The sequence below is a fragment of the Oxyura jamaicensis genome, chromosome 9, assembly GCF_011077185.1.
Source record: "Oxyura jamaicensis isolate SHBP4307 breed ruddy duck chromosome 9, BPBGC_Ojam_1.0, whole genome shotgun sequence".
NCBI lineage: Eukaryota > Metazoa > Chordata > Aves > Anseriformes > Anatidae > Oxyura > Oxyura jamaicensis.
In genome coordinates this window covers 16662737-16673177 of record NC_048901.1, presented here as the reverse complement: position 1 = coordinate 16673177, position 10441 = coordinate 16662737, and the positions used below count along the sequence as shown (strand labels likewise).

General features: G+C 61.7%; 1 protein-coding gene across 1 annotated transcript; it reads right to left on the bottom strand.

Annotated features, from left to right (window-relative positions):
• Positions 1-103: 103 nt before the first annotated feature.
• On the bottom strand, positions 104-10390 carry ABCF3 (ATP binding cassette subfamily F member 3). Its single transcript, XM_035334192.1, has 21 exons — positions 10225-10390; positions 9908-10055; positions 9748-9827; positions 9530-9582; positions 7691-7788; positions 7455-7577; positions 6997-7263; positions 6734-6814; positions 6175-6234; positions 5753-5809; positions 5524-5546; positions 5181-5236; positions 4780-4980; positions 4462-4538; positions 4172-4216; positions 3757-3889; positions 3265-3353; positions 2987-3078; positions 2215-2347; positions 1794-1881; positions 104-989 (listed from the first exon to the last, which is right to left on the bottom strand). Exons 1-21 carry the CDS (start codon positions 10295-10297, stop codon positions 831-833), a joined length of 2136 nt encoding a protein of 711 aa, XP_035190083.1. The 5' UTR covers positions 10298-10390; the 3' UTR covers positions 104-830.
• Positions 10391-10441: the final 51 nt, after the last annotated feature.

Below are 10441 nucleotides of genomic sequence, written 5' to 3'. Positions count from 1 at the left end.
CCCCCCCCCTCCCCCCCGCAGTCTCCCCGAGGTCTGAGGCTGGCAGCGAGCCCCCCAGCCCCTACAACAAAAAAGCCCCAAGGACGGGAGGGAGGCACACGTGTAGCGTTCTGCTTTTATTTACACCGCCACCTCCGTGCTGGAGGGGCCTGCTCGCACCCCGCTGCGGGGCACCCGTGTGGGGTACGCGGGTGCGAGGGCAGCGCACCCCGGGGGGGGTACACAGGCGAGCCCCAGGGGGAGGACAGGCAAAGCAAACCCTCGCCCCTGGCACTTCCAGGGGCCGAGGAAGAGGCTGGGGACGTTTGTAGCAGCAAAGGCCTCGCTTCCCGCCCGGGCAGCAGAGGGGACGGGAGCGTAGGAGAGCTGGGGAGAGAAATGCCGTGTGGGAACCTGACCAGCGCGCACCAGTTAACCAGAAAAGAAAGAAAAAGGCAGTGGGGTGTAAGCGAAGAAAGGAGAACAGCTCCTCTCCTGCCCTTGCGAGCACGGAGTTACAACCAGGGTGGGGGGACACCTCCTTTCCTCATCCCAGCGGAGCAGCAGCTCCAGGCACGGCCCAGGCCTGGAGCACAGAGCAGGCAGCGCCCACGAGGAGCAGCGCCCGTGGCTCCCGGTCCCTCGCTGTCCTTGCACGGGCGGCCAGGCAGAAGGGCAGAGCGGGGGCCGCCCGCGCCCAGGAGGGGAGAGCAGTTCGGGTGGCAGCTGGATGGCGTGGCTGGGGTCCGTGCCACCTCCCGGGCGCTCCGCCAGGCTCGGCGCGGCTGGAGGCTGCAGCGCCTGAAGCCTCGTGCTCCAGCCTCCTCGGGCAGTCTGGGCCCCCGCCTCCCTTATAGGAAACCCTCCTTCCGGAACTGCTCCTTCAGGATGTCTCTGTACTGGTCGAAGCCGCCCTCGATGCGGGTGACGGTGGCGTTCTCGCACACCCACAGCTCCTGGCACACCAGGCGGATGAAGCACTCGTCGTGGGACACCAGAATGATACCGCCCTGCGAACACGAGGAGAGAAAAGGAACTGAGCGGACCACAAAGCAGGGCTCTGGTGGCAGGGCAGCCCCTCTGTGCCCACCCAGCCAGCGCACAGGACTTCAGGTTTCTATCTGCACTGGGGAAAGGCACCGTGCTTCACAGGCAGCCACGAACTCCAGCCTAGCCCGAGGGCTTTCCTGTCTTCAGCAGGGATGGACAGAGCTGGTGTGGAGGAGGCAGGCGCACAGCGAAGTGCTTAGCTTCCCCTCCGAGGGCAAGCGCAGGGTTAGCCACTGGCTCTCTGGACCTCTGACAAACTTTGAGGATGGAAATTCTAGTTGGAGGCAACGGCTGCCAAAAGGTGACGGGACAAGGCCCCGAGTAACCCCATTTTTCTGTTGTAGGCAAAATGACCTAACCTGGGCAAGTACAGAACAGCAAGAACCAGGTTTATTACAGCAGTACCTGGAGGCTGAGCTCCGAGCCACAAAAACCTACCTAAGGAACAGCCACGAGGGCCCCAAGGCAGGGCTGGGCGCTGAACGCAGCATGGGAGCGGTCACGGCCCGTAGGTGGCTGGCCAAGATGGGGGACAAGCTGTGCTCTGGCTTGCTGCTGCCTCTCTCAGCCAAAGTCAACAAGTGAAACAAGCCACCAGGACAGACAGCTAAGGCAGAAATGCGACCGACTTCCCACCACATCTCCTGGACTTGAAACCACCACTGGAATTTTATGGTCTGCTTCTGGCTGAAATACTGAGTCACCCACGCTGGAGGATGCAGGAAATGTTAGAAAAATGGGAGATCTCGCCTGCAGAGCCTTACCCGGAACTTATTCAGTGCCTTTGCTAGTGCCTCGATGGTCTCCATGTCCAGGTGATTTGTCGGCTCATCCAGGATGTAGAAGTTCGGACTGGAAGAGAAGACAGCTCTGAGCACTGCGCCGGAACAGGCTCAGGCTGAGCCCACGCCCCCGCGCACTGCTGGGACCTCCGTGCAGGGAGGAGTCCAGGCTATGGTTTTAGCCACGTAAAGCCACAGCCACCGGCACTGCACGGCCCCAGGGTCTGTGCCGCCCAGCTCCAGGGACACCCTCTGAGCTCAAAGCAGCAGAAGAAAGCCGCCTGCCTGTCTCCTCCCACCCGGCCCCCACCAGGTGACAATCTCCCTCCCCCATCTCCTCTCGGCGAAGCAAGTTCCAGGGATGCAGCCCTGCAAAAACTTCCAGCATCTGGGAGGGAATTACCAGGACATTGTCATCTGCGCAAAGGCCACTCGACTCTTCTGACCTCCGGACAGGCTGGCCACGGGGCGCACGGCCAGCTCCCCCGACACGCCGTAGCTCCCCAGCTGATGCCGGTACTCCTCCTCCGTCTTCCCTGCGGGAGCACGGCACAACACAGCTATGGCACACGAGCACCCCGGGGCCTCGGGGCCAGCTGGCGCTTCCTGCAGTGCCCTTGGCTCGCATCAAGGCCGGGCAGCCGAGGAATTTGGCAGCTGCTCGGAGGCAGTGCCCGAACAGGGGGTTTGCGTGGAAAGGCTGACTGACACAATCAGGACAGGGGCCACGCAGCGGTCGGTTGTGACCGGCTCCGAGTGACGCTGCCCCCAACTCCTCGTGGCCAAGTCACATCGCATCACGGAGAGGGGAGCTGGGGGGCTGGGGAGGTGGCAGGAAGGAGGGCCAGGTGCTTGTCGTGTGACTGGCAGGGAAGCCACAGCAACGCGGGAGCAGCTAGCTCCAAAACGCAGCTACAGCGGAGCACCGGTGTGAGATCTGCTGGGCACAGAGCTCCCGGCAGGCTGGCTGCCCCTGCTGCTGCACTGAGCTGCAAAACCAGCTCAGCTACTCCAGGCTGGCGTCCTGAACTCATGCTCGATGCGAAGAGTTCACCCAGGGCAGAAGGCATCCCTTGAGCACTGAAGTGCCCGGGGACCACGGCCCAGGAACAAATCAATCTGTGTGGCAAGGGAGGGGCCAGCGGCCCAGAGCTCTTTAGATCTCCAAAACCCACCTGGGAACTTCCTCGCCAGCAGCTCTACAGCACTGATGTTCAAGTCCAGTTGATCCACGTGGTGCTGGCTGAAATAGCCGATCTTAAGGTTTCTGCAGAACGAGGAGAGAGATGGGGAACTGGCACCGGGCGCTGTAACTGCAGCACTCCCAGCTGCAGCTACAGGAAGGGGGCACAAGAGGGGGCGTGCAGCTCCCATCCTCATCACCGCAGGCACAGCCCAGGAGCCCTCCAGCTGCACCATTCCCCCCAGCCCCCCACCCCTTCCTACCAGGTACCTGTGAGCATGTCTGATCCCTCTGACTGGTGCCAGCTCCCCCATTAAGATCTTCAGCATGGTCGACTTGCCAGCGCCGTTCTCCCCAACCTAGAGGAGCAGCATTGGAGAACATGAAACCCACGAAGGTACCTCGGAGATGGGGGCAGTGATCAGGGAATTTCAGCTCTCCTGGATGATCAGGCAGTGGAGGGGGCAGGATGAGTGCTGAACCAGTGGCTCCAGCCACCTGGAAGCTGTGTTCCTGTCGCTGAGGAGCTGCACACACAGCACTGCTGGAGCATGTTCCCCCCCCCAGCCCTTGAGCCCAAGGATGAATTGGTCCCGGACTAATTTGGATGTCTCCAGGGAGGAATATTTCATCCAAAATTCAACTGGACAAGGACCTGAGCAGCCGGATCTGACATCGAAGCCGGCCCTGCTTCGAGCAGGGAGTTGGAGTGGGGACACCCAAGGCCCCTCGCAGCCACCCTTACTCTGCAGTCCCACGTACCACACAGATGCGGGACTCCAGGTCGGCAGAGACAGAGAGGGAACGGAAGATGTAGTGACTTGGGTCGTAACAGAAGTCTACTTCATCTAGCTGCAGGATGGGGGGGGAGAACTTCTCAAAGCCATCGGGGAACCTGGGAAGGCAGGAAGAGGTGAGAGCTGGCCAGGTACTTCAGAGACCCTGCTCCCAGCCCCCCCGGGACAACCACTGCCAGGTGGCAAAGGGGGCTCCCGACCATGCACGGCCTCTGCGAGGGATGGTCACCAGGAGGGGACACAGCCTTGGCCCCAGAGGGAGCCCAGCCTGAATGTGGGGGCCCACCCAGACTCTGTGCCAGAGGAGGAGCAGTGGTCATCCCAGGAGGAGCTCAGGTTGGAAGGGGAGCCAGGTCCCTTCCGAGCAAGGGGACACTTACTTCATCATCACCTCCGACTCCTTGTCCACAGGTTTCAGCTCTGGCCTGCAAGAGGGAAGACACGTAACCGAGGAGCCTTGCACTGTCCCCACACCAGCAGCCCAGCTCTGCAAAGCCTTATCCTAGGCAAAGCCTTCGGACCAGAGACAGAGCGCCCAAAGTCCAAGCCACCCCCATCCCTCCGGGTACACAGTGCCTTCCAGGTCCCTGGGGACCACCTGGGAACATCCAGTTCTTCCCATAAACACCTCCCCTCCCCACCTCCAGAGAGGAGCAGGACAGGCACTCACAGCTTCTCCAACAGCTTCAGCTTGCTCTGTACTTGGGACGCCCGGTTGGCGTTATACCGAAAGCGGTCAATGAAAACCTAAAGTGACAAAAAAATGGTCAGAGAACCCCCGGGCCCGTTCAGCCACAGGCACCCCCCTGCTGCTGAGCCTTCTGCAACAACAGAGCCACAGCCACGGGTCACTGCAAGACTGAACAGCAACGAAAACTCCAAGAGCAGAGCTTACTGGAAGCAGGGCAGCCCGGGAGGCTCACCAGAAGCAGGGAGAAAGGGGCAAGGCTGGAAGAAGCGCCCAAACCCTACTGGTGTCTCCCAGTACCTGGATATGCTCGCGGTACTGCTGCTGCGCTTCGTACTCTCGCTGCTGGTTCTTCAGTCGCTCCTCCTTGGTCTTCATGAAGTTCTCAAAGTCCCCCCGGTAGGCGTCCAGCCGCTGCGAGTGCAGGTGGATGATGTCCGTGGCCACCGCGTTGAGGAAGTTCCTGTCGTGGGACACCACGAGGATGGTCGACTGCCAGGTCTGGAGGAGACAGCGAGAGGGAGACCTGAGAGAGCCTGACTGTCATCGAGCCGGAGCACAGGGCCCGGTGCCACCACGCAGCGAGGCAGGACGCAGCCTGGGAGGCTGTCCCCATCCCCTGGCTGGTGAGCCCGGCACCGGGCCGGAGCCCCTGCACCGCACAGGAGCTGTGGCTCGCTCTGCCCCGCGCCGCCCCGTACCTGCAGGTAGTTCTCGAGCCACAAAATGGCCCTCACGTCCAGCATGTTCGTGGGCTCTGAGGGAAGAGAAAGAGGCGCTGAGGTTAGGAGGGGTTGGGAGGACTGGATTATGCTTTTTTACATAGGAAAGACTAGTGGTCAGCCAAAGGGGCTGCCCGAGCAGGTTTCCAGGCTGAGGATGGCTCCACGCCATCCCCAGGGAGCAGTGACAGCCCTGCGAGCACCGGCCCTGTCACGCAGGGCTATTTTGAGCAGGCAGCTAAAGGCCACGCTGTGTTCCCAACCCGGCAAGGGCATGGGCAGGCCCGGCAGCAGGGGCTGAAGGCTCATGGTATCAACTTACCGTCCAGTAGAAGGAGATCAGGCCTAGGGAAAACAAGACAGGCATCAGAAGCAAAAAGAGCACAGGGTCAACGCAAAGCACATTCTACCACGCAAACAGAGCCGTGATGCCTCGAAAGCTCCCCACCCTGAGAGGCTGAGTCGAGAGAACAGCCCAGCAGCCCCCCTGCCCTCTGCAGCACAGACAGCGAGGAGAGTGAACCCCATGGAGTAAACATCTGGGCACCAACCTGGCAAACAGGGCTCTGGCTAAGGCCAGTCTCATCCTCCAGCCTCCAGAAAACTCTCTGAGGAGAGAAACGGTTGTATACAAAGGTTAGAATTTAATCAGAACAACCCTGCCTGCCTGGCTCCCTGCTCCCCACAGCCCTTTTCTCTCCGCTGTCACCCACGGACAACTTGTCCCTGCAGAGACAGCAGGCCCAGCACGAGCCCTGTCAGGCTCAGCTCCACCGCGGCCCAGCGGGCGGCTGGCTTGGCTCCCCCAGGGCAGGACAGCCCCTCGCCTTCCCATCGGGCCCCCTCCAGTGGCTACAGCCACAGCAACAACGGGGTGTTCAGCAGGGCAGAGAGAACCCTGCTCGCCACCAGGGCTGCGGCAGCTTCTCCCCAAAGCCATTGAAGTCTCGATGCCCAAAGCCGGGGGACTTACTTGGTTGTCTGTTGTTGCATCTTCGCATTGAAGCCCAGCCCAGCGAGAATGACAGACGCCCTGGGGGAAAGGTGAGAGAACTGGAACATAGACACACCATCCACCCGTCTACAGAGCACAGCCTGAAGTCCTGGACCCACTGTCATCGTGGACACTCTGCTGTGTAGTTTAAGGACATCCTGGTCCACGAAAACTTCATTTCGTGCCCAAGAGCAGCGTTTGGCTGGGAAACGCAGCCCGGCAAGGCACGGCACCCACGTGAATTCCCAAGAGATTCACAAGAAGCCTTCAGCTCTTTGGCCGAGACGTGGTAGTACACCACCATCCCAGCAACGTTCCCCAGCCACCACGAACCTGGGGAGGAGCAGCAGCAACAACGCAAGCCGTTTGGGGCAAAAATAGCCAACACCTCCAGCTTCTGGGGGAAGCTCGACTACTCCTAACCCAAAAGAGCCCCCTGTCCCCATATGCTGGATCCCAGGGCCACAGCATCGCCCTTCCAAGCTGCAAACCACATCTGCCATGCCAGCAGACAGCAGTGCCTGCAGGGTCGTCTCACCTCGCTGGGGCCTTGTCTGCCTCAATCTCCTCCAGCTTCGCGTAGATCTCTGACAGCCTGGAGCCTTCCATCCCTTCTCCCCTGGAGCAGAGCAAAGAGGAACACGGAGGATGGACTGGGGTCAGGGTCTGAGCGCTGCGGGAGGCTGATTTCCCCAAGCAAGACACAGCCCAGCCCTGCTGGAGTCCTCCACTGGAAGAGATCTCAGAACAAGATCTCATGGTCAAGACTGTAAAAGGGCTGGAAATCCAGTGGTATCTCACCTGCCGGCATTAACCTTGGCCGTCAGTTCCTTTTCCTCGCGCAGCAGGCTCTCACGAGTGGTGTCGCACTCCAGCACGCTCTGCAGGGCCGGCGTCTCATCCCCCGCCACCTCCTGCTCCACGTGGAGGATGCTTATGTGCGAGGGGATGCGCAGGCTCCGACTGGCGATCATCTTCAGCAGCGTGGTCTTCCCCAGCCCGTTCCTGCCCACCAGCCCATAGCGCCGGCCAAACGCCAGGTTCAGGTCGGCTCCCGTCAGCAGGACACTGGAGGGAGGGAAAAAGCAGCTCCCTGCTCATCCCGCCCTGCGGGGAGAGAGGCAACCAGCGGCCACCTGCCCCCAGCACCTTTTCAGGCTGTGCTGGGGCCAAGCAGCCACCACAGAGTTCTCCAATCCAGACCTCAGCATGGCCTGCAGCCCCAGCAGGGTCCGTGCCACCGTCCCCTCTGCACTCACCGCTCACCGAAGGAGACGTCAAAGTTCTCGATGCGGACGTCATACGACTTGTTCTTGCCTGACGACTCCATGCGAGTCTCCTTCTTGCTGGCAGCTTGGCTGGCAGTTGCCTCCTCAAGGACCCTGCAGGCAGGCAGAAGACAAAGAAGGGGGCTCAGCAGGAAAGCTCAGTACAAACAGACCTCAGCCACGCTCAGCAGAGCAGGCGGGGTGTTGGAGGCACCCTCCGTACTCACAGAGGGCCAGATGACTTTGTGGAATCCCTCTCCATCCGCCTGTCCTGCTTGGCTTTCAGCTTGGCTTCTGCCTTCTCCAGTTTCTTGGCATCCACCATCTGGGGCACAAAGAGAGTTTACAGAGAGAGCATCTTCAGCAAAAGCCCCCAGACCCCAACTCCAAGAGAAAGGAAATCAGCCAGTCCCACCTGCCTGGAAGGAAGGGAGAGCAGGAGGGAGGCAGGACAGGGGAACTGGGACGGACTCGAGCGCGTTTTGAGGCAGCTACTCAGGCCAGGAAGCCGCTTCAGGAATGAAGTCCTAAATCAACCGCTTACATGCAGCGGTTCTGCCTCAGCAAGCAAGGGGTTTGGCTGACCCTAACCCCAGTGCTCTTTCCCACGGGCAGTCTCTCTGGTTCCAGGGACCTGGCTCGGCCCAGGCACCTCTACAACACGGACCTGCTGTCCCAGCGCCTCCTCCGCCACCCCCGCCACCCAGCCCGGCCCCGGCCCATTAAGCACTTCTCCTCCCCGGCGTGTTAAACTTTAGCCAGTTTGGAACTACCTCAGGTTACGCAGCAGATCAATCAAGACAGAGCCAAAGAGTATTTAATTAAATCTGAAGGCAAAAAGAAGCCAAGCGTTTTAACCCGGCCTCTGGCCTTTGCCAGGCTCCCAGCCCGCTCCAGTTTATTCCTGCGTCGAGTCAAATACTTGTGGCTGACCAAGGGCCCTCCCAGGCATCTCCAGCCAGCTCTGCAGCCAGACCTGCACGCCAGGCTGAAGGCGGCTTGTTGCTGGAGCTGCAGCCCGGTGCCTACAGGTAGGTTAAGTCACTCCGTAAACCATGCTGAGATCGCTCAGTCTCCCGGTAATAACGTCCTCCAGAACTCAAGGCCTCCCGAGGCCTCCTCTGAACCTTTTCCAGTTTTTCTGAAAATCCTTTCAGAGCCGCGGACACGCGAGCCAGACGGCGAACCCAGGAGCAACAACTCCAGTGCCAAAACCAGCAGCAGCTGCCAGCTCTCCCTGCAGGCTCCCAGTCAGCCAGGCGGGGATCGCGTTGGGTCTCGGCTCTAAGCACGCAGTTCTGTGCCCGACGTGAAGCCCCGGGAGGAGAGCTCTGCGGCAGACCACCCAGCAGAGCCACTGCCCGCCCTGTGCAGCTGCCGCCGTCCTGGATGCACGACCCTCCTCGTACCCAGACCAAGGCAGAGGGCAACCCAGGCCACTCCTGAGCAGCCGCACACTTCATCGGCAAGGACATTCCGGTTTCCGTCACAGAGCGTAATGACTTCCAAACTGTTCTGCTCCCGTTCTTATTTCCCGAATCACAACAACCCCCAGCCACTTTTAAAGCTGGGCTGACAGCCTCCCCACAGCTCTCTGGAAACCGCGGCTCCGTGCCAGCTCCCCACATGTAATGCCCTGATATCTGATCGCATCTCAGGGCTTCTTCGCTCACCAAGTACAGCCAAGTCACCCCGTACACCCTGATTTCTCAATCCAAAGCCTTGCTGTAGAAACCAAAGTCCCTCAGGAAGTCAGACAAGCTGCACTCTGGGCAAAACAACCACGCTTTGAAGCTTGTTAAGAAGCTACAGCAAAACATATGTAGTCACATTAATGAGCTGCTAACTCCCACCGAGCCTCTTTACCTGACCAAGGCCGCGAGCATCACAACTCACAGCGAGGCTGACGCGAGGGAGCAGCACCCCTGTGGCTGCACCTTTCACCAGCATGACCCCTGCCCTGGCTACTCGCAGAGGGCGAGGTGACGGGGCAGAGCGTGGCCCTGCAGCCCCACACGTGAGCTCTTCCCACCGGGTTACGAGCAAGGACGCAGCCCTCCACTTACCGACGCCTGGCCTCTCTTCAGCAGCAGCCCCGGCAGCAGGTCCACGCTGGCATCTGCAAGGAGACGCTGGGTGAGCGGGCGCTGCCGGGGGGGCTCCACCTGCAGCTCAGCAGCGGGCAGAGAGCCGGGAGGGAGCCCGGGGAGGTGACAGCTGGGGGGTGACAGCTGAGGGGTGACAGCTCCCCCAGGGCCCTGTGAGCCTGCCGGGCAGCACCCACCGTATCCGTCCGTGATCTGCGAGAGCTGAATGGGGGAGTCCAGCAGCACCTGGCTGCAGCGCTGCGCCCGGCCCTCGTCCCTGCAGGCGAGGAAGAGGAGTGAGGGGAGGATGAGGAGGGGGCGAGGATGAGGGCGGTGATGGCGAGGAAGGCCCCTTACAGCTGCAGGGCGTTGAAGAGCCGCTGGCACACCTCCCGCACGGCGCCCTCGTCCTTGCCGTCCCGCGACACCTCCTGCAGCAGCTCGCCCACCGCCTCCACCAGCTCGTCCACCGACTCGAAGTCCGCGCCGCTGCTGTGCAGGATCCCTGCGGGCACACGGCGCTGCACACCCCCTCCTCCCTCATGTCGCGACAGCGGGGGGGGGGGAATCGCGACACGGCCGGCGGAAAGCCGCCTCCGCCACGCCTCCCCGTGTCCCCCCCCCCACCCCTCCCCGCCCCCACCGTACCGGGACGGCTCGGGGGCCGCCCTCACCCGTCACGTAGGCGAAGACCTCGCCGTCCAGCTCGGGGAACTCGCTGCGGAGGATGTCGGCGCACGACGCCATGGCGCCGCCGGAGCGGGGCCCGGCCCCGGCCCGCTGCCGCCTCACGGCCCCGCCACACGCCCGGAAGGAGCCGCGGGGGCTGCCGGGAAGGAGGGGGGGGGAAGAGGGCTGGGCAGCGGGGGATGCTGGGAAATGGAGTCCGGG

What these genes read in the sequence shown, in the direction of transcription:
- ABCF3 (XM_035334192.1), bottom strand. Translation starts at nt 10,297, where the DNA reads ATGGCGTCGTGCGCCGACATCCTCCGCAGCGAGTTCCCCGAGCTGGAC. An exon ending in CTCTTCAACGCCCTGCAGCT is followed by an intron (nt 9,828 to 9,907) that starts GTAAGGGGCCTT and finishes CCTCGCCTGCAG; the next exon opens with GGACGAGGGCCGGGCGCAGC. An exon ending in CTGAAGCTGTTGGAGAAGCT is followed by an intron (nt 4,217 to 4,461) that starts GTGAGTGCCTGT and finishes TCCCTCTTGCAG; the next exon opens with GCCAGAGCTGAAACCTGTGG.